This window comes from Perca flavescens, chromosome 4 (genome assembly GCF_004354835.1).
Source record: "Perca flavescens isolate YP-PL-M2 chromosome 4, PFLA_1.0, whole genome shotgun sequence".
In the NCBI taxonomy this organism is placed as follows: Eukaryota; Metazoa; Chordata; class Actinopteri; order Perciformes; family Percidae; genus Perca; species Perca flavescens.
In genome coordinates, this window is record NC_041334.1 from 3,478,784 (window position 1) to 3,503,257 (window position 24,474).

At 39.3% G+C, this 24,474-nt stretch overlaps 1 protein-coding gene and 1 long non-coding RNA gene across 5 annotated transcripts in view; both read right to left on the reverse strand.

The window, feature by feature from the left end:
• The window catches only part of LOC114554894 (CD276 antigen homolog), a 40,510-nt gene extending 16,617 nt beyond the window's left edge, over positions 1-23,893 (reverse strand). The window contains exon 1 of one of the 3 annotated variants that reach the window (XM_028576968.1): positions 23,725-23,893. In XM_028576968.1, coding sequence (XP_028432769.1) covers positions 23,725-23,782 — 58 coding nt within the window. In that variant the 5' untranslated portion in view covers positions 23,783-23,893. Of the gene's footprint in view, positions 1-1,517; positions 1,598-3,135; positions 3,424-23,724 lie in introns of those variants that run through there. The other 2 variants (XM_028576967.1, XM_028576969.1) reach the window with 2 other exon arrangements.
• LOC114554895 (uncharacterized) lies at positions 9,550-19,345 on the reverse strand. 2 transcript variants are annotated; one of them, XR_003692487.1, is made up of 5 exons: positions 19,166-19,345; positions 15,510-15,545; positions 12,940-13,215; positions 12,658-12,792; positions 9,550-12,447 (listed from the first exon to the last, which is right to left on the reverse strand). It is a non-coding gene; the product is annotated as an uncharacterized LOC114554895 (long non-coding RNA). The 2 variants fall into 2 exon arrangements; XR_003692488.1 differs by lacking the exon at positions 15,510-15,545.
• Positions 23,894-24,474: the final 581 nt, after the last annotated feature.

Sequence of the window (24,474 nt, forward strand, 5' to 3'; positions counted from 1 at the left end):
AGGGGAAAAACAAATGCTGAAGTGAGTTGTTGAACCTTTTTTGGCCAACCTGATCAAAACCGGAATATAACAAAGCACTACGAGGGAAAGGGCTTACGGTTTACCCCAAATCGTTGCATTACAACCATAACATCATGAAACTGTAACGTATTTCACTTACTTTTTCGTGAGATCGTTTGGCGAAGCAAATGGAATCTTCTTTCTTTGTCCGTGTGATCGTATCAAACGGAAGACCGGAGGACAGGACTTGAATCGGTCACCTGAGAGCAGAGGCCCGGTCTTCCCCTACTGGCGGGGGGGTGTAACGGTTGGATTTAAACACTGAACTGATTGAGCCACTTGTTAGAAGGGAAATGAAAGAAGTGAATGGTCTTAGTTGTGAAAATCGATAGATTCTTGTTTAAAGTATTTTTACCTAATACAGTTAAAAAAATGAAATCAAGCACAAAATTATAGTTTTTAGCAAAATTGATATCAGCCTAAAAATAAATATATTATCTTGCTATGTTGTTTATCTTACTTAGATTTTATAAGACCAATCATTTTTGAGTGAATCTAAATCAAGTGACTGCAAACCTTTTATATGCTACTTCAAAAACGTAAATGGAACTGTTTTAAATAAACATTTCAAAACTGCACTCAGAACAACCAAAAACAACCAAACAGGAACATTGTGTGGAGGTAACAGTGCAACCACAGGCAGGGCTGGACTGGGACAAAACATTGGCCCTGGCATCTTTGTCCAGGCGGCCCACACCCACCGTGATTGGTCAGACACATTCCCTGCAGACAGTCCTCTTAAAATATGCGTGCATTCTATGATAAGAGTTGCCTAGTGTTCTGCCTTCATGTGATCATTTTGGATCCTTCAAGAGGGGTCTCAAGATTTATCTGTTGATCTTACACTTAAATAATTCATTAATTCTAAGAGTTATGATTTGTATATTTATGGTATTTTTATTATTGATATTTGATATTGTATTGCCATCATTGTTATTACTATTTTGCTTAATATTGGCTTAGCAACTTTAAAAACAGTTTACTGTTAATTTTAAATATTGTAAAATTCATATTTTGTCGCTTTGGACACAAGTGTCTTCTAAATACAATAACCATAACTATAACCCTTCCCAAAAGCTACAATAAATCTGAGAGTAGTATATGCCCTGGAAAAGAGCACCAATACAAGAGAAGCTAATTAAGCCATTTAAGGAACACTGATGCTTGTATCAACACTGATTTTATAGATCACACAAACCTTTCAGCTAGCCAACAGGCTAACCGCTAGCATTTTCCATGTAAGCTTAAACAGTTAGGTTACCTGACAGCCACTAACTTTAATGTTACAGACAAACTGCTTGTTATCGTTATGTCGTCACACACACACACACACACACACACACACACACACACACACACACACACACACACACACACACAGCCACAGCCACAGCCACAGCCCACAGCCTCCCTCCCTCCCTTCCTGAGAGTCCCTGTTAATTTTGCCTACTCCTTACCACGTCGTCTCTTCCATCTTTTACTCACTCGCTCCTGTGGTCCTGTCATGGTCACTCTCCTCCTCCTCAGCTTCTTCCCTGTCATGAAGTTGTTTCTGCTTCTCTGTATAGCCAGCCAGCCACCCCTCCTCCTCCTCCTCTACTTCAGGTAATGCTGATGTTGAGCTGAGCAGCTACTACAGCCCCAAACATGTCAGAAATTTTGGCACATTTTGAGGAATCCGCCTGTAGGTTCTTAATCTTTTTCTCCTGTATTTATGTGCACCTCCCTTGCACTTTAGTGGTCATTTGTCCATTTTAACGTGAATAACTATAGCATAACTATTACAGCTCGTGTCTCTGGGCCGGGAGGCGTGGCCATAGTGGGATTTGTAATTTTGCGGCCCGGAGTGGGGAAAGGGGGTTCCTGGATTTGATTGGGTCAGGCCAGTGCCAATAAAGAAAATTAACCAATGGGCCGCTGTAAGTTCTTTATGGGTCGGCCAGGCCAAAAATAAATTAAAAAAAGGCCTATTTTTTGACAGTTGGTTATGAGGAGCAATATAAGAGAGAAATTTAGTTAACATAGGTACAAGCTTTTTCCTCGCCATAGGGGCCAATGAAGAAGAAAATGTTAATGTGAGATAACTTATAATCGTGGATTTCGGTTTAGTTCTTTTGACAGGCTTAAGTGTTCATTACAATATATGGCCATGAGAAATTTGGTGATCATTGATTGTCGTTGAGGTACATTAAACCACATTAAGTTTTTTAACGTTAAGCAGAATGTCCCGACAGGCAGCGTTGTGAACGAGAGAAGTGTGCAGCAAGCGCAGCAGCAGAGCGGCTGTGTGTGTGTGTGTGTGTGTGTGTGTGTGTGTGCCTGCCCTGTGGGGAAAGAGATTGTTGTGGATTTTTTGGCTACTGGCGCTCAAGAATTATATGTGTTATGGACTTTTTTTTTTTTTTTTACCAAATTGAGCTCGAGGTTTTCAAAAGAAAGTGGTGGGTACAAAATGACTCATGTTACATTTGATGAAACCAGCTGCATCAGCGTAGGTTGACATTTGTCAGCAATTTATGGTTAGCCTACAGACTCTGATGGTTTCTTTCTGTGATTTTCCTTAAGGTACACAGCAGTGTCTTTTAAAAAAAAAAGTATGAAAGCAGTAAAGTATTTTATTCCAGACGCCAGCTTTTATTTTGAAAAGTAGAAGCTTGGGGATGGCAGATACGGGACGTAATGACATGGGACGCTCCAGGCTGCAGCCATACAGTCTTCCACGTATGGTTACATTACTACTGTGGCTTTAAATTGACATCAAATGAACCACGAGGACGCTTTATGTGAAGTCGGGTCTTGTCATTAATTTGTATCAATATTTATAAGATCACACTGTGTTGATGCTGATGGTTTTTAGCAAAGGTTGAAAGTGAATTCCTTCATCTCAATGTAACAAAAAGTAAGGACATGAATATTTTATGTAGCTAAGGAACAAGCCATTTACCCATGAGAGTAGTATCAAGGGACAGGTCGTAGAGAACTACGTACGAATAAGTACCTTGGGAGATGCTGTGAAGGGTCAGCAATACAAAGACTGAACTACGAACTGATAAACATCTGAAACCAGTTTCTTACCGTGTTCCTGTCCGAGTATTAATCCATTTAAAGTCAGAAGACAGAAGAGAGTCACCCAAAGTTTAACACCAAACATGTTTCCTCGAAGTAGCACAAATAAACCAACGACATAAGCTCCCACTGCTGTTAGCAAACAAGTAACGTTAGCTCGTATTATGTATTAAGTGAGGTTTAGCCATTGACATGTAGCCTATAAAAGGGTTTAGCTCCCGTTAGCTCCATAAACAGTATATAAGAAGGTTAGCTCCAGATGGGAAAACACATTAGGCTCGATCGAGATGAACTGCGCCTCGCCTGTAAAGTAGACGAGAGCAGGCGGCAGCAGCCGGGGGCGGTGACAAAACTCCGCTCTCAAGTCGGACAGTTTTCCAGCTGATTCCAGCAGCCTTCAGGCTGAACAAGAAGTGACACAAACACTGTGGTCCGATTCCGATTTAATAAAATGTTATCAGACTCATATATCAGCTCCTACACAGTCTCCAGTTGATTTTATTATGACAGAGTAGCTGTCGAAATTCTCTACATGTGATCTGTTGCTGATTTTAATTACCAACAGACTGTAGATGATCTGTAATCTGAACAGATTTAGTCTCTCTGACTTCTAAACATCACTATCAGCCTCACAACATGTGTTCTGTACAGAATAAGCCTTTAAATCAGACAAATAGCAGTTAAAATCCCTCCGATTCAAAATCAATAAAAAGTTTATATAAAACGTCATCATGTTGAGTCGATTCTGAACCAATCAGCTGTTCGATCAGCTGAGAGGCCGGCGTTTCCCAGCATGCCCTGGGTCCACCTGGGTCCGCCTGGCTCTTGCTGTTGGTGAAAAGCAACTGCGCTACCTGCGTCTCAGAACTGCAGCCGCCTTGGTCTCGTGAGATTATCGTTGCCCACGTGTGCATGACGTCAGAGCAAGTCGGGATCAAGTCGGACAAGAATCAAACCGGCATGCATTGGGCGGCGATCGCTGGTGATTGATTATGCGCAGATCTGGCCAAGGGGTAAGCTTCGCTTCAGAACGCGAACCTCCGATGGCGCCATTTTGTTGCTACGAAGCGATCACCTCTTGTTAGCATTACACTGACCGCCATTTTTTTTCGTCCTTGACTGCGAATAACTTTACATCTGAAGCGTTTAAAGACTCTATTTGTCCATTGTTTATTTATAAAGAAACACGACAATGTATAAAAGGCTCCATTACCTTGTATCTCACGTTATGGCTCCGTAGCAGACGTTTTTGTAAAAATAAGCTAACGATTGTGTCATAACCACGAGACTTACTGTCGCACAGTAGAGGAATTACCGTATAGTACAGGAGAAGCTCGCAGGCAGTTTGGACTTACATTAGCTGTTTAAGTTTAATTACTAATGTTAACTAGCATGTTAGTTAGCAATAATTAGCCTGTGTCTATGTTATCTCCTTACATATACCTACACTCTCCGTATCTGTAAGATTGGGAATGATTGAGATTATTCTTGGCACAGCTACTAGAAGACTTACAACTTTCAGACACGTTGCTCACGTCACATTTACGTTGTCTCTGTCAGTTGGAGGCTGCGCAGTAAAGCAAGAGATCACCGGAAAAGTGCTTCTAATAGCCTCCACTGGTCTCTGTCCAGAGCAACGGGGTCTATTGGTTCATTATATACTGTCTATGGATCTGGCTCATCCATAGACAGTATATAATGGACCAATAGACCCCGTTGCTCTGGACGGAGACCAGTGAAGGCTATTAGAAGCACTTTTCCGGTGATGGCCAGCTTTACTGCGCGGCCTCCAACTGAGAGAATGTGACGTGAGCAACGTGTCTGAAAGTTGTAAGTCTTCTGGTAGCTGTGCCAAGAGAAATCTCAATCATTCCCAATCTTACAGATACGGAGAGTGTAGGTGGATGTAAGGAGATAACATGGGCACAGGCTAATTATTGCTAACTAACATGCTAGTTAACATTAGTAATTAAAACTAAACAGCTCATGTAAGTCGAAACTGCCTGCGAGCTTCTCCTGTACTATACGGTAATTCCTCTACTATGCGACAGTAAGTCACTTGGTTATGACACAATCGTTAGCTTATTTTTACAAAAACGTCTGCTACGGAGCCATAACGTGAGCTACAAGGTAATGAAGCCTTTTATACATTTTCGTGTTTCTTTGGAACTAAACAACGGACAAATAGAGTCTTCAAACATTTCTGATGTAAAGTTATTCGCAGTCAAGTGACGTAAAAAAAAAATGGCGGTCAGCGGAATGCTAACAGGAGGTGATGGCCAGTTAGCAACAAAATGGTGCCATAGATGGTTTGAGTTCTGAAGCGAAGCTTACCCCCTTGGGCTCATCTCGAACGAGCCTACTTTCGTTTCCTGGGATGGCGAAGGCATTTTACTCTGATTGGCTAGTACTTGTTGCCTTCGTTGGTTGGATTGGTTAGGTTTAGGCATGAGGAGTGGGATTGGTTGAGGTACCAGGGTAAGCCAATCAGAGGCGGAGTAAGGCACCTGCGACCATAGATAAAAAGGCATTTATATATATCTATGTCCGCGACCGCCAGTAGTTTTCCTATATTTTTTTCTTTTCTTTTTTTTAAACATCTTTATTTAGAACACAAAGAAAGATTACAATGACAAACTCAATGTTTGATAATTCAAGTAGAATTCTATCAGTAATACAGTCACACCTCCTAAACTGAATATTTTCTTTTAACAATATTCATAAGTATCCATTATAGGAAATAACTTGTCAGTGAATGATGACCGTAGTAAATAACAAGTAAAGTTTAAGTATCAAGATACAATACGCTAAAGAATATCATAGCAAAAATGCATATACACTATATACACACACGTATATAGATATAAAAGTAAAATAAAAAGGGAGCAATAAGGGGCTAGAAAAGGTTAAATTCAGACATAAGTGTACAGAGCTTCCTGGCTTGGGCGCTACTGACCTTTTTATACATTTGTTGAGCATAGAAAGTTTGTTTTGTAGTGCATTTCACACTGGGGAGTCTTTGCAAACTGACATTTGTGTATATAATATTTAGTAATTATTATAAGATTATTAACCAAGAATTCAATTATTTTGTCCTTTAAGATTATTCCTAACTGGATAGTTTTGAAATAAAAAACTAAATCTATATTCATGGATTTGTCATGTAATGATTTCAATAAGCTTTGGATCATATCACAAGTCTAACAGGTGCTCTGTATTCTACATCTGTAAGACAGAGGTGACAGTTATCAACATAAAATTTGAACCTTGTAAACATTCATTTGTAGGATAAATATTAACAATTTTAAAATACATCTCTTTATATATAGGATGGAATTTAGTTCTAATAGCCAATATTTTAGTTTTTCCACAGTTTTTGAGAAGTTTCGTCCTTGTTGAACCAGAATACATACAAACAACTGCCTTAGAAATGCATTATTGCATCTTTTATGTAAAAGATCCACATAATCAATATTTATAATTTGTAATCTAGGTGTTGGTGTATTATCTAGATTATTTTGGATTATCTGAATAAGTGCCATTGGCGGGTGGGTGCTACACATTGGTAATTGCTTTGAGTGTCTTTGATAAAGCGCTATATAAATGTAATAAAATAAATAAATAAAAAATAAATAAAATGACCTCTGCCAATGATCTGACTTATCCTCGTAAGCCCAGAATTTCTTATCTGTATTTACATTGGACGGGCAAGTCCTAGGAGGCGTCCATGTCGTTCCGAAAAACTATAATGGCTGATAGAGACAAAGAGCACTAGCCTGTCTAGCTAATCCCCAACGCGTTTTCGTTCAGAGCCAGCGTCACGTGACGGAAATCAGTTGAAACGGAGATCAGGGAGAGGCGCCTGTCACCACCCCGGCAAATTTGAAAGCCTGCGCAGCACTTTAGTTCATAATGGAGGATCCTACTTATGCCGAGCCACGGGAGAAGGAATCCTCGTCGCCGAAAAAAGGGAACGGCTACTATAACGGCTACCGTAACGGCTACCATAATGGCTACTATAACGGCTACTATAACGGCTAGTTGCAACACGCATTTGAAAAAGTGAGGCGCTAGAGAGCACTATTCGTTTGAATACAAAATACAATTTCACCGCTAGATGGGAGAAATTTGTACAGTGTGCCTTTAGAAAATATTGAAGCCATTTCATTTTTAATACACCATTCATAATTTCAAAATCTAATGCCTTTATCCCACCTTCCTCATGACATTTGAGCAAATCTCCTTTTTTGATGTAATGATGGTTATTTTTCCAATTAAAATATTTTATCTTTGATAAATCTTGTAACCAATTATTCAATATTTTCTTAACATTTATCGATAGTGTTTGGAATGTTCTTTTTCTCAGTAGTATCTGAACATTTGGTTATCCAGACTCCTCGGTATCTGATATATATTTTATCAGGTATAATGAAGGCCATGCAGGGACAATTGTGGATGATCATAAGTTCTCATTTGTCAAGGTTCAGACACAGAGAGCGTCTAGCTTGAGAGAATGAGTCTATAGTATGTAAGGCTAAAGGAATTTGGTCTTTGTTGTTTAGAAAAAGCGTTGTGTCATCATCTAGCTGACTTATGCAGAGTTTTTCCTGCATAGAGAAGGTTTTGGCGCCCCCAAAAGAGGTTTTAGCCAGCGCCAAAGAAAAATCACGAGCGCCAAAACATCAGATTTTCAGCAGCCAGCCTCCATTTAATCCACAACAACTACTGTATGTATATACACATGCGGCTGGTGCTGATTTGACTGGATCTGAACGCTCTGCTGTATAGCGATAATAATATCTCCGTTTGCAGAGTCAGACTGTACCGGACTCTCCCGGTGACCATGATGCACCGGGGGAACGGCGGCGCAGCGAGAAACTGCTGCTGAAGGACGCCGCAGCTCTGACAGCTGTCTGTCTGTCTGTCTGTCTGTATGGCGGGATGTGCTTCTGTCTATCGCTATTAAATTAAGACAGTTTCATAACCTGTAAAAACGTCTCGTAGTCGCTTTAAATACTTTCCCCGTGTTTTGGTACAGGTTTTTAACACCTGATGCGAGCCGTACGTTAGCACTCCTTAAAACCAAAGTTCTGAGTGCTTTATCAGCATTGAGCTGCCTCCCTGAATAAGCTGGTTGATTATCTGGTTGGTATGATGGTTAGATATGTAATTAATCCGCTGTTCACATGCATGCTGTAGGGGCGGTTCGTCACACTACTCTAGGACTAGAGGCTATTCAACATCACTGATAATTTTTGACATTGCGTTACACTTCGTAATGTTTTGTATTCATAACACTCTTGTATCATTGTACAAATGAGCTACAACAGTAATAGCAGTTAGCTCATGTAAGTCATTCTGTGCTCCTTGGGGAAAAAAGATACGGGGGTCAGAATGGTGGGAAAAAGGCACAAAAAGTCACTGTATAGTATGCCATTACAAATGTTATTCAAAAAGTCATAATACAGTTCATAGTTACTCAAAGTGCGGCTCATAACCAGTTTAAGAACTTGCAGATGAATGAGGGAATCATTTAACAAATGTCAATTAAAATGTCCAAAACTTCAGGGGCAACAAATAAAAAGTGAAATATTACTGAAAAACAAACCCGGCCTATTGTAGGAGCTGTTGTTTTACTTTATTACTCATAAAGTAAACATTACTTTTAATGACTTGTGTATTGATAAACTATATTTACCTTCAAATCAAGATTTAAAACATTGTTAAATTCTCTTCAAGCATTTTCTTCAAAAATTGTCACTCAATTAAGGTATAAAATGTATTTATTGTCATGACACAAAAAAACACAATGTCCCTTTATGATAGAAAAAGAGAAGAAAAAAAGGAGTACATTCTTGTAGTGCATTTTTTTTATTTGCACACTGATGAATTCTTTGGTCAGATAATATGGACGGCATCTTAACATTAAAACAAGAATGTAAAAATGAAGGAAGTAAAAGAATTTTATGTTGTCTGGAGACAAAATGTTTCATGAGGGAAGAACTGTTTGGCCTCAAAATAAACACTGAATGTAAATATAACTGTAATCTGTTTTTTGAATTGGTTCAACAGCTGGAATGGTACGGCCCTGCACCCGGCGTATACACAGCGGTGAACGGTTGTCTCTCTGACACCAAACGTCTCTGCCCCAACCCTGATTCTGGCCAGATGGCCGACTGGTACTACACTCCCTCTCTCCTTTTAGCCAAAGAACTCAGCTTCTAAACTCTTTGATTTAACAAGACGGTTTGCCATCTCCAACCATGTCTAACGTCAAAAAGGTTTGCTTAACAATTAGATGGAAACATGGCTACTGAGAGAAAGATATGAGATCTGCTGATCGGACAGGTCCTCCCTGTTTAATCAGAGTTTCTGTAAAGGGTAAAAAAAAAACAACCTGGACAATATATTTCACAGGCCCACTCATTTTAAAATATATAATTTTATTTTATATACAGTAAAGCATTTCACATGCTGCATTGGAGTTTAAGAATAACAATATGCAATTATATATTATATATGGCCAGCTGCCCACATGTGCTTTAAAGACAGCATTTGAATGCCTAAAATTTAATAAAATAACTAAGAAAACATATGTTACAAAGTGCTTTACAATTTTGTTGTAGATTTCATTATGACCCGTTGGTGTTATCACAACAACTATATCTTCATAATGATTATCTAGTCATTGATATGGAAGCGAGTTCTTTATTCAGAATTCAGAATAAAGTCACTCTCTAGTTGACAACTTGTTCAGACTTCTGAACTTTAAACCAGTTCTAGAGGAAGAGAAAATAGTATCAACCATAACTGCCTCATTTCACAAGCTTCCTTTGAGTTTCAGAATAATTGAATAAATTACATTTTTATCATGACTTCATGTATATAACTATGGCCAGTCTGCATGGGCCGACAAGACACCGTAAATTCATACAACAAAGAGCAGAGTGCAGTGTAGACATTTCACACAACAGAAAGTACAAAAATAGAAAATCAGCTTAAATATCTTTTTACAATGAAATCATCAGACCATCATTATCTCCAAATGCAGGAATTGAACCACCAACTTTTAGATTGGTAGGCGACCGCTCTACCACCGGAGACGCTCCAATAATACCTAACAGCAATGGGACCATTCAGAATGTTAATGTTATCTAACAACTAACTAACTTCTCAGCATCCTATTTAGTTATTTATTTAGAGAATTGTTGCTTTGTGATTGTTTTCTCATCTTCAGTTTTAATGTTTTAAATATTTTTATTATGAAGCATAACAACAACAGTATTACAGTTGTTGTGGAATGGATATCCTGCTTCTTTTCAAATACTGAACCAAGACAAACCGTACAAAGATGTAAATGCCCCAGCATTACACAAATAAACAACATAGGTATACAAGTAATTGAAAACAATAACCACACACACACACACACAAAAAAAAAAAATGACATTAAAAAAAACTTTAAAAAAGAAATCAGGAACTTGACAGTGCCCATCCACCCCTTCCCACCCCAATATAGTGCCACTTAGATGCCTGCGTGGTGAATCTTAACCGTTCATCTTTTCCATAAATGATATCATCGGTCTCCAGATCTTTTCAAACTCCTCCAGCCTATCATTAAGGATATCTTCTCCAGTTTTAAACTCCATAGTTTAACTACAGGTTATATTACATAAATATTATAGATTTTAATGTCAGCCTGAGAGCTGATCTGAGATCTGTCGGTCTCACAGGTCACCTGATTATTGAGGGCTTTAGTTCTGTCCTTTTCCCTTTAAGCCTCTGAGCTATAGGAAGTTAATATTTATAATAATGATATTTACATAGACCTTTTCATGTAACATGTTACAAACTGCGTCACAAAACAAAAACAGAGGATCAATATATAAAAAATAAAGTTACTTTAATTGTATCAGGTGAGTTTCTTTTTTCTTCATTTTTCTTCTTATTACCACTTTAACATAGGTGATGATTTTTGAAGGTTTCATTCATCTCATTATCATTTTGGTAACTTTTCACTGTTTAGTTGAGTTTCTTTGGAGCTTCATCTCGCTCATTCAGCTGCTATAAAGTCTGTAACTATAGTCCAGTGGAGAGACTTTACAACTGTGAGAACATATGAGATGAGATGGTGATACAGGAAAATAAAACAAGGTCAAATACAAAAAAAAAAAAAAACAATAAAAAAGGAACATGCAGAGAGCTGAATTCTTGATGTTGACATACAGCGACATAAAATAAAAATCCCTGCAATAAATATGATCTTTGTGAAACCTTATTAAATTTTTGTTGATCTGTCAGAGTGTAGATTGTCATATTGTTGATTTTTCTTGTTTTTGTAAATTATAAAGTAATATTTATATGGTCAAACTCACTCTGTAGGTCCAACCAACAACAGACCATAATAAGTCTCACAAAGATCTCCTATAAGGCAACAGATTGCATATTTACACTGAACATTATTTACAGACACACAAACACACACACACACCGTACTTCACACATAATGCATTCCTTAACATCTAACTTCAGATGTAAATGTTTAACCCAAACCTGATTCTGACCTGAATCTTAAAACCAGGTCTGAGCCCTCAAACAGGCATTTCAGAGTCTGTCTGAAAGCGAGGACCGCACAAATTCAAAAATTCAAACTGGTTCTCACAAAGATAGATGTACAAGTAAACACACAAACACCTTTAAAACGGACTTAACGTCATCGACCAGTTTGTGAATGTAGCAGATCTGAACGCTCTTCACATGAACCCTTTGCCTGGTTGATCAAATTTACTATGATCATCATCATTCACTGACAAGTTATTTCCTACAACGGATACTTATGAATATTGTTTAATGAAAATATTCAGTTTAGGAGGTGTGACTGTATTACTGATCGAATTCTACTTGAATTATCAAACATTGAGTTTGTCATTGTAATCATTCTTTGTGTTCTAAATAAAGATGTTAAAAAAACATAAATAAATACTGGCAGTTGCCTTACTCCACCTCTGATTGGCTTACTCTGGTACCTCAACCAATCACACTCCTCATGCCTAAACCTAACCAATCCAACTAACGAAGGCAACAAGTACTAGCCAATCAGAGGCAGAGTAAAATGCCTTCGCCATCCCAGGAAATAAAATGTTTCCCATCCGGAGCTTACCTTACTTGTAAGCTAACACAGCACTGGGAGCTGTTCATTTGTGCTACTTCGAGGAAAAGTGTTTGGATGTAGCATCTCTGAACGCTCTTCGCATGAACCGTTTCCCTGGTTGCCCAAACGGTTTCCCTGGTTGCCCAAACAGTTTCCCTGCTGACGAGAACCTGCAGCAAAGAAAAGTATACATTCCATAAAGTCAACTTTTATATTACACAGATATTATTTTGGTGACTAAAACAACTAGATTTACATTTCATCAAAAGTCTGTTATACAAACAGGTAGCTCAAATCAAATCTGATTGGTTCATAGCCATGTTATAATAACCACATACAAAGGCTAGGATTCAAATTCCTTAGAATTAAACTAAACTTACCTCTATTGCGGCGTATTGTGATGATATTTGCGACTTTAAGCAGAGCTAGAACTACAGCAAGAATCAGAGCTCCCAAAACCAATCCACCAAACAAACCGATGGCCACTTTTCCAGATAAGTCATCACACTCTTTCCCTGAAACGCATCACAAACAGCTGATGTAACTCAAACTACATCTCACAAAACAATTTAAAGGTATCCAAAAATCTTTTAAACTAATAATACATGAACAAATTATTAATAAATTATTTCCTGAATAAACCACCAAGAAAGAAATCTCACCACTGATATAAACAAAGGTCTCAGCGTGAGTCTGATGGCTGATTTCCTCCTGTGTTGCTACACAGCGGTAGTGGCCAGTCTTAGTCACAGTAGTGTTGAGAGTGATGTAGTAGTGGTCTCTTTCTGGGGTCTGTGTCTCCTCAGCAGGAAGTCTGTTTCCAGCACGGTCCTTCCACTCTACTCCAGATGTTCGAGAAGCACCATGAACCTCACACTGCAGCAGGGCCCAGCCAGCTGTGGCATCAAGTGTTGTTACAGATGGTTTTGGAGTGGCAGCTGTGAACAAAGTTTAAACAAAAGCTTATTAAAGATGAATACAATAAAATGATAGAAATGAGAAATGTGATAATATAACATTGTTGTTTATGCCTGACTGTAGATACATTGGCCCTCATTTATCAAAAGTGCGTACACCAAATTTCCAGCGTACACCCAAAACCACGGTGACTTTGAGATTTATCAATATAGACGTTGGCGTACGGCACGCACAAATGCTACGCCAGCTCAGGAGGTGGTGTACATGTACGCACGTTTAGAGTTAGTGCGGAAATGCGCAGAAAAACAATTCCTAACACCACAAAACGCACTGACAAACAAAAGAAGACCTATGCGCCGGTATGCAACATTGTTTTAGCCTGGGGGGTTCTGTACAACATCTCGCAGGAAAACACGGTGCCATAAATGTAGCGATGGAGCCAGATGACCCGATGCCCGGAGAGCAGGGTCCAGCACAGCCCCAAGTGGGGGCTATACAAAGGAGACAGGATATTATTCCTCACTTTTAAAAGGTAGCCTATAGTGTTATGTTTGGCAATGATATTCAATACTGGAAACATGACGATGCACAATATTTTTATTTATTCCTCAGGTTTTTGTTTCTCTTTCAAGTGAATGATTTATTTCTGCCATTGACCGAGTTATTTCGGCTTGTTTTTCCAGCCCCTCTGCTGTCAGGAGACAGGGTCCAGCACGGGAGGACACGCGCCTCCCCTCAGCTGATGCCTCGCTCCGACTCATTGAAAAAAAAAAAAAAAAAAAAAATAAAATAAAAGACACTGCATAAACTCTGCTACCATGTGTTTATTTAAATAAAAGTACACCTACATGTAGGCCTGAGAGATTGCAATAGAAGCCTGTATATTACTATTAGGACTATAGAAAAATGTGTCAAGGATGTATAAATTAAATAGGCTAAACTTCAGCTGGAGTCCGATTTACTACGGTAACACCGTTGACCACATCATTGATCTCTTTTCATTCCGCATTCTTTCTACAGCCTTTAATACCAGTTTTCAGGCTGCCAAATAGTACACACGTTAGTGAAATGAACCGGAGATATCAGGGTTTCAATCTCCACCTCTGAAAAGTGTCGCTTCTCAGACGGATTACGTCTCGCCATGTTGTAAATTGTAGGGGCGAGGCCTCAAAACCCAGAATATATTGGGGAGTGTTAGTCTAATGACGATCGTTTTCAGCCGCGGCATTTATCAAGGGCAGGTATTGCGTACACCTGGATTTCAAAGGTACGCACAGCTTCATAAATCAGGCGGTGAGAGGAGTGTAAGCATAATCTTACGCCAACATATACGCCCGTTTCTACGCAAGAATGATTAATGAGGGCCAATGTGTTTAAAGAGAAGAACAAAGAAACAGGAAATCAGAACGTGAGCTTTAACTATTTTTGGGTTATTGGTTATTTTGATTGTTGGTCAGATAAAATCAGACACTGGGACACATTGGGCTCTGGGATCTTGCTCGGTCATAAATAATGGTAATAACTCTTGGTCATTATAAATTATGGTAATAACTCTTGGTCATTATAAATAACGGTAATAACTCTCGGCCATGATAAATAATGGTAATAACTCTAGGTCATTATAAATAATGGTAATAACTCTTGGTCTTTATAAATAATGGTAATAACTCTTGGTCTTTATAAATAATGGTAATAACTCTTGGTCATTATAAATAATGGTAATAACTCTTGGTGATAAAACGTTGACGGGCCGTTTAGAGACAGAGTCAGACCTTCAAACACAGATCAGGAGAAATCATTGGTCAGTCCTGATTGATGATGTCACTGATTTCTACACCTGCAGCATGTGCTACAACTCTGTCATCCAGAGGCTGGCTATTATTATTTTTATTATTATTCAAAGATTTAGACACAATACCTTCACTTAAAATTGTTGGCCTTTAAATAGTGTAGAGATCAGTGACATTATTCAAATTAGGACTCACCTCATCTGTGTTTTAAGATAGATCAATGTAGATCTAAAATACATCTGATCAATATGATATTTCATCTTAGTATTAGATATTGATCTGATGTAATAATATAACACTGGGACCTCATAGAGAACCAAATGTGAGTGAATGAAGTGAGAGTGAAGGGGAGTGATCTTGTGATCTTGTTAACATGGAGTTAGTTAATCCCTGTCCCCCTCTGCTCCTGTCTACCTGCTACACTGGGGGACAACAACAACAAGTCAACATGAAGGTACTGCATCACAAGATTTAAATGATCCTGAGGTCTACAGAGTTATAGCACACATCAGTGACATCATTACCTGAGATTTCTCCTGATCGGTCTTTTAGGAAAGTCACTGAAAGACAAATGAAAACATTAAGTGGAGGGTGATGGTTTAATATCATCAACTAGTCAAATGAGTCTGATAATCGAGTTTCAACATCTAAAATGGAGCGGGAAAAACACGAGTCTAAGCACGAATCTCACACACACACACACACAGACCACGTTTAGAATGAGCGGCATGTTCAGACTATCAGCTAGTAACTAAACGGAGCTCAGCAGGTGGGAATGATAGGGCAGCACTCCACTTAACTATTATTATTATTATTATTATTATTATTATTATTATTATTTGCTTGGTTGGATAAGACCTATACCAGTCACGTCTGTACGGTAAATATGAAGCTACAGCCAGGAGATGGTTAGCTTAGCTTAGCATAAGGTGACTGACCAGATTTCCCAGAACTAAAACCGGGGCACTTTGCGCGTGACTGTAGTGCTCATACACCCACCCGCTTTTTAACAAGAACATGTGCCAGCCCAGGTCAGACAAAAGCCCTATTCGCACGGGATAAGTATTATCTAGGGACCTCGTGTGAATTATAAATTACCCACCCACGTCTGATTTTCATCTGGCGCATTCGAACGGGATAAGCGAAGCCTGTGATTTACTTGAATTTACTGACATTAAGCAACAGTAGAAACATGGGTGTGAGTAGCTCTGCTACGTGTTTGTGTGTGGTCAGATCTTGAGGACACACACGCACACAATCTCAACCGGGTAGTCAGTCATCGTCCGAACTGCAACCTCTCCTTTTTCTGTCTGGGTGGTGTCAAGCAGGGTCCGGTTAGATCGTTAGATGGATAAAACAAAACATTTCACCAGGTTAAAATCTATCAGCTCAAGCTTTACGCTTGATTTATTTGTAACATTAACCTCTAATTATGAAGTGAGCCCCCTCGCTTGATTGTGCATTATTTTTGATAAGTGCTTGGAGATGTCTTGTCGTTATCTCTAGATGTAGGATACAAACATAAAAAATATACTTAGCCCTACCGCATGCTGCTATACATGTCCTCCATCGCCATCTAACCATTCTTTTTGTCTTCGCACTTGTGGTGGTTTTCATCTTTCTCTTTCTGCAAATTGTATATGATGTATAGCGACATGACCCAGCACCCAAAACACTGTCAAAACACTCCAACGCACCCTCCATTCTTCGTGAAAGATGGACAAAAAGGCGAAAAAGAAGGAAATAGGTACCTTGAAAAAACAAAAAAGCCCTGCCAAATCCTGGACAAATCAGAGATGCTGATTCGCACGGGACTAATATTATCACAGGATCTCCGTTTTCGGCGAAATATGGTAGGTCATTTGCGGGGGAATTATTACTTTACAAATTACAGACATGACCGATTCGCACGGGATTAAGATCACAGACAACCTCCGCAATTATTACAAATGACTGGAGGTCACCAGGTAATACTTATCCCGTGCGAATAGGGCTAAAGACACCGACCGATTACAGACGTAGACCGCTACGATTGACTGACAAACACAGTGGTTAAATTGGCTTTTGTAGGGAGGGGGAGCTCTTATTTACAGTGAATGGTCATCATTCAAAATCGTGCCGTAAAATGACTTAATGTGTTTTTAAGTAAGTTAAGTTAAGTTTTTAAGTGTTTTTGTGTAAGGTAGGTTTGAGTAGTTATTCAAGAGAAATACTTTACAATTCATTTACTTTATTATAATTTTTTACCTTTAATGTTAACAGGCAGGCAACGGATTTCACACTCGGAAAATTTATGAAATTGAACTTGTTTGAAAATACTGGTTGGCAAATATGTAAACATTTTTTTAAACAAGAAAATTATTTTGATTTAAGAGAATCAGGGCCAATTTCTTTGGCAGTTTATGTTATGTTTGATTTAATCACACCGACACGGGAGGTCATTACTCTACTCAATGCATTAAAACAACCCAAACAACACTTGAGGCACTTGTGTGCAGACATAACAGTTTACACTTTAAATACATCACATTTACTTATTAACATACTACAATTCATGCATTCATCTTCCAAATAGGAGTAAAGGCAGGCTCCTCTGGTTTATGCTGCCTTTGTCTACAGGCAGCATGGTCTGCTGACCTCCTTGTCATCACCCACTTCCTAACAAACTTAGTTGGGTTCCACAACTCTAGTGGTGGACCCACTAACTAAACGCCTGGCTCTCAGCTGATCTAACAGTTGATTGGTTCAGAATCAACTCAACATGATGACGTTTTATATAAGCTTTTAGTTTTGCTATTTGTCTGATTTAAAGGCTTATTCTGTACAGAACACATGTAGTGGTGCTGATAGTGACGTTTAGAAGTCAGAGAGACTAAATCCGTTCAGATTACAGACTATAAGACATTTTATTTCTCAAAACATGGCATGTCCTTTTGTCTACAATCCCGTTGATGAAGAAGCTGCTATACTTTGCAGGGTGTTATATGTCGGGAGATGATATTGAAACCCAGACATTTAAATGTTTAGATAACTTCCTATTTGAGCAGTATCGTTTTTCTTCCCAGTCGATCAGTTATGTAGCCTACCTAACCTTATCCGCCATGATATCACTAACGTCACCCATCTATGCTCTTAGATCCCAGCAGATTATTTGTGTCACATTACGTTTTTTCATCATTATCGCTCCATTCATGCTGCCTTTTTTTAACTTCCTACCTGAAATACCACCCAGATCGCAGGTAGAGCATTTTGACAGCTACTCTGTCTTTATAAAACAGCTGGAGACTGTGCAGCCTACAAGCTGATTTATGGGTCTGATAACATTTTATTTAAATCGGAATCGGACCTAACAGAATTTGAGTGACTCTGTGACTGCCTGTTCAGACTGAAGGCTGCTGGAAACAGCTGCAAACTGTCCAACTTGACAGCGGCTTTTTGGCACCGCCCCCCGGCTGCTGCCGCCCGCTCTCGTCCACTTTACAGGCGATGCACAGCTCATCTTGAACAAGCCTATAATGACTGATAATTCCAGGTAGCCTGGGTGTCTCTGTGTAGTCTTGTTAATTAGTCTCATATGTAGGGCTGGGCAATATGGCCTAAAAATAAAATCCGATTTTTTCAAAAGAAATCTGATTTAAATCGATTTTTTTCTCCCTCTACTTAAAATCAATCCGCAGATGACAAAGAAATTGTTCAAAACAAGTTTTATTTTGTTTTGACTCATTTGAGTGTTTTGTTTTTTTTTGGGTTATATAGGAGCTACGGGAGCCCAGAGGGGAGCGTCGGCGGATGTTAAGGAGAAAATCGATTTTTCATTTAAACAAATCCAGGTTGACTACACATTTGAGTTAATCGATAAAATCGATTTATTGCCCAGCCCTACTCATATGCCATGTATTTGCCAGGAGATGAAAAATAATTCAAGGGGAATAACAATATTTGGTGCTAAAGGAGACGGAGCTGAGCTCCAGCAGGGTGCGTTGTGGACCTGAGGAGGCGGAGCTGCGCTCCAGTGCATAGTGGTTGGTGTAAACCGGGACATTTTTTGATGCCAAAACATGCAGCCATGCACCAACAATGACAGGGAACAAGAATCAAGCTAATAAACAGGGATGTAAAATACTCAAAACTCCCTTGGTCCAGGAAGCAGAGTGGTTAAAGCAAGCAGCAGCTGAGTTACCATTAGAGCAGCAGTAAGCAGAGGCAGAGACTCAGGTCCTACACCAGGATTTAGAAGATCTTGCAGGCAGCAGGACCATCAGGGTCATTGGTTAGTTGCTTACGTGAAAAGACAAGATCAGGTAGCGGCAAAGGAGAAGAGAAGAAAAAGATGGCAGGTCAATTTTTTATACCATAAGCATCACATGTTGAATCTATGAGAAACCTCCTGGTCCACTGAATCATTCTGAAATTGTAACTGTCTCAACATCACACATCATCAACATCACAGATGCTACATCTCAAGGGGTTATCCTGAAATAAATTCAATTCAATCAAATCACTGGGAGTGCTCGTATATTAAACAGTGAAAATGTTCTCTGGATAGTTTACTGAGGTAGCTGCTCCCTTAAACCCATGACAAAACTATATATTTGCATTAAGACATTCACAAAAACTCAACATGAGATTTATTTTTGTTTCATGTTTTGAGATTGTTGTTTTATTTAAAGGGGTGATAGAATGCACAACCGATTTTACCCTGTGATAGTTGAATAACGAGTTTGGTGGGTAAATAGGACATACATAGAAGCTCAAAATCCCACCGACACCCCTTTACTATGAAAATCTCATATTTTGAAACTGCCGCTGAAAACGGGTGAATCCCAACAAAGCTGAGTTGCTTGCGCAAGCATCTCAAAATCCGGAACCTTAAGAGAACAGTCACGCCCCAACATTTACATAGGCTACACAACTGACCTGAGATCAGGTAGTCTTCTGAATCTAGCTAGGTCAGGCAGATCTCTGCTATTCCATTACAAAATTCACTTCTGAAACTTTTTTATGCGAGAAATCAACTATGTAAAGCTCAAATATCGGCCGTTTTACGAAAATGGATGGCTAATTGCAAATTTTGTCCGACTGTGTGTCGGAGTTCAGCCCCGGTGCTGCCTGTGTTGCTGCCTCGCCGCCCGACCTGCCTTCCTTCCTTCACACACCCCGGCCTGCTCTGAGGAACTTGGAGCTCCGTTACGGCTTGCAGCCGACAGCACTCCATACCCGCGCAAAGTCACCGGTTTTTGGATAATGAACTACTAAACGCTGGTGCTCTGACAGAGCTCCAGCGCCTGCAGCTCCCCTCTTCCTGCTAGCTAAATGCCCGGTGTGTGTGAGTGAGAGCACGGTCAGCGAGCTTGTTACGCCAGCAATCTGTTACCACAGGTTCCAGTTAATATTTTAATGTGTGTAATTATGCGTTGAGTTATTTAAACAAACGAGAAAACGGGAAATAAACGCCGCTTGTCCGCGAGTCTCATTGATAGAGCCTGCGGCTGGATGTAGCTCTATCAATGAGAGCTAGCTAGCCTCCTCTTAGAATTCCTCTGGAATTCACAAATAATCATTAACTTGAAATCGGACACCGTTGTTAGCTTTATAAGACATATAGTTAGATGTTGTGTAAGTGGCGTGACGAAATTCAAACTGTAAATATAATCGAATTAAGGCGAAAAGGAAGCTAACTATCCAGGATTTGTAGCTACACATAGCTAGGATTTAAGGGACAGTCGCAGATAACGAAACACTTTGTCTTCACAAATATTCATTAACTTGAAATCGGACACCGTTGTTAGCTTTATAAGACCTTTAGTTAGATTTTGTATAAGTGGCGTGACATGTGTGTAACATGTGGTAAGAGATTGCTGGTGTAACAAGCGCGCTGACTGCGCTCTCACTCTCACACAACGGGCCATTTAGCTAGCAGGAAGAGAGGAGTTACAGGCCCTGGAGCTCTGTCAGGTCAGCGGTGTTGGTAGTCCCTGCTGTGGGCTACGAGCCGTGACCGAGCTCCAAGTACCTTATAGCAGGCCGGGGTCTGTGAAGGAATGAAGGCAGGCTGGGCGTCTTACCAAATTTGCAATTAGCAATCACTTTTGAGCTTTATATAGTTGATTTCTCACTTAAAAAAGTATCAGAAGTGAATTTAATAACGAAATAGCCCGATAAACAATGTATAACTTTGCAGTGTCTGAAATATGAGAGTCTCCCATGTGTTTCTATGTAGTTTGCTCAAACCAATCAGCGTGTAGCTCATTCTGAATATTCATGAGCATACCATATTTGGAAGAAAAGCTCTTGTTCCAAATAGAGCCATATGCACAGGGTAGTTAAGGGCCTAATAAAATATCATTCGGGCAATTTTAAGCCCAACGAATGTTACATACCGCATTAGGAGACCTTAAGGAACAGTGTAAAATACCCTATATAATCATTCTATCACCCCTTTAAGTACATAATTCCATGTGTTCATTCATAGTTTTGATACCTTCGGTGAGAATCTACAATGTAAATAGTCATGAAAATACAAAGGAAACGCAATGAATGAGAAGGCGTGTCCAAACTTTTGGCCTGTACTGTAATTTATAGTTTTTAGAGTCAAATTTCTTGTCTCTTTTCTATGAACATATATACGAGGGAGCAAATCATATCATATGTAGGATAAAGAAGGAAACTCAGCCTCTGAGAAAAAATGACAGAGAGAGAGAGGGAGTTTCAGTTCAGAGCAGTAGTCAGTAGGCCTAATATGTTTTTAGGGTACATGTTCAGTCGGTCTGACATCGTCTGCCTCGCTTTCTCTCACTGTTTCATTACAGCGCCCGTGTTTCTTTTTTACAAATAATGTGTTTCACGTTATACTTCCATATGAAGCTGGTGCTCACTCTGTATGAAGTATCAACAATGCGTATTCTCCATTTTGGCATCAGTAAATCTATTCTCGACATCGTGGTCTGTTAGGGAAAGCCGTGATCCGAATGACCACATCGGGGTAGTGACAGCTCCTCCTCAGCCTATAGGTCAAGCCTCGCTTTATCGATTATCCTGGGGCCTATTGCACAAAAGTAGAATAAAGAAATCCAGGATAAATGAAAAAGCGCAGCTTGACTTAGTGTGATCCACTCATCGCGGCTTAATCGGTTGCACGTTTGCCGAGCCAGGATAAGTAGGTGAAGTTATGTCAAGCCAGGAGTAGATAGCTGGGATAAGTGCACGTTCACGGATTTCTTAAATAGACCACGGTATCGATCACAGATTTACTGATGCAGAAATGGAGAAGACGTGTGCAGCAGCAGCTTCTAATGGAAATTTACGAGGAGGTGAAACAAAATATGCAAAGAGGGAAATACGGCTGTTATCAAACGGAAAAAAAGCCCGACAGACAATAGCGGACCGACTGAATACGTAGATTTAAAAAAAATCTACTTAGTCACTCCATGTTTTAATTGCTTTAATATGCATGTTTTATGTGTTGGTTTTATTGCTGTAGGCCCATATGTTTTTATGCGCTAAATGTGCTGGTTTTAGTGTAAAGTGTCTTTGAGTAGCCTGTAAAGCACTAGGCCTATATAAATAAAAAAATATATATACACCGTATCTTAAATTGTTTTACATGTACTGTAAATCAGTTTTTTGTTTGCTGTGTCTGTTTTTGTGATTCTGTGTAACTTGTGTACTGTTGCTCCAGGGCTCCCTTGTAAAAGAGATTTGACTATCTCAATGGGACATCACCTGGTAAAATAAAAGGATAAATAAAAAAATAAAATAAATAAATCTTGTTCCTGGGAAATTTATAAGAACTAGGCTTAATTTCAAAGCGTATTCAAAATGCGAGAATATGTTTTACAACCATATGCACAAATCTCCATAAACTATGTCTAATTCTAAATATCTTTCTACAATAAATGTTCATACAGAACAAGCATGACTCAACAAAAACTAGGAAAAAAAGTGACTTCAATACACACTGTAAGCATATCTGTAAAACAATGTAGCCTGTTATTATTCATGTTTTATTCTCCCAAGCTCCAAGATGACGAGTGACAGCACCAAAATAAAATGATTAAGAAGCTTTGTGGCATTCCAACACATTCTCACTCCTATTTGGTAAAAAAGGACATTTGATCAGGTGCCATTGTCGTCGTTATTTATGTTAAGTCTCCTTTTAGAGTCGGCTGCACCGTGTGGGAAGATCCCCCTGCCTCCCCGCGTTGCACATTTCACGGGGACAGCAGCGGAGGAGAAGCCCATTTCCTCCTTGTCGTCCCACTTTTTAACATTACCATCTCAACAACTGCAGTAGTAGGATTTAAATCAAACTGGTGACAGCAATAGTGACAAGTAATCCATGTTAATAAAATGAAGCAGAACACCTACAGAAGACAATTAACGAAAAAACTGTTAAACACGTTTATTTCGGATCAGAGCGGCAGCTGATTTAACACATCAGACTCCAGGATTAATCTTAGCCTGCCTGTTAGCCTGCTCTGGACCAGGCTAGCTGCAAAGAATAAATCGCCATGGTTACTTGGCTGGGTTTAATTCAACCTGCTTTTGTGCAACCAAATCAAAGCTAAATTCATCCAGGATAACCTGAATATCCCGGCTTAATCCCTTATCCTGGTTTTGTGCAATACCCCTCAGGATTTATAAATTCTGCTTTTGTGAAACAGATCAATCGTTTTCTAGCTAACGGGACTATTGATAAACTAGCTAGCTACGTATTAACGTAAACATTAGCTTTCTTACCGTTTTCCTGTCCAAGTATTATTCCACTCAAAGTCAGAAGAGCGATAATAGGATGCATTGCTCTCAACCAAACTCGAAGACCGAAGTAACACAAACAAACAAAGGTTAGCGTTAAGTGATAGAAGTAGTGATGTTACCCGTGAACCCTCTGCTTCGAGGCATGTACCGAAAACATTAACCAATTTGGAATGAAGGTTTGTATCGGAGCTCGATTCGTTTGGAGATAATCACGTGACCAGTGACGTCCGAAGCTTCGTTTCACACACCTACGTCACTGCTTCGAAGTTCAATTCAAAAGCTGCGCGAGCAGCGCGACACGGGGCTGGGGTTGTTGCAGTAGAGAGTCAACAGAGTCAGGAGAGTTAGTTAATAGAGAGATTATTATAGCCAGTAAGAAAGTGTATAGCCAATAGAAAGTTCATAGCGAGTAGCCTAGTTTATAGTGAGTAGAGAGTTTATAAAAGAGAGTTTAGAGTGCCTTGCACATGCCTATCTCACCTATTTGGCTGAGGAGACAATGTTGCTCTAGGCTACATAGACTTAATCACAGAAATGAGTGTGCAATGTGTTCTTCATTCATTTCCCTCCCAAATTGATGTATTTGTTTTCAAACACAAGACAGTTCACAACCAAAATCCTAACTTTAGTTCTTTTTTTTTTGGCGGAGAAGGCAATTACATTTTTATTTATGCAAGGTCCCACAGATAGGCTTAGTTATTTATGTCATTATTTATTTATCAATGAATTCAT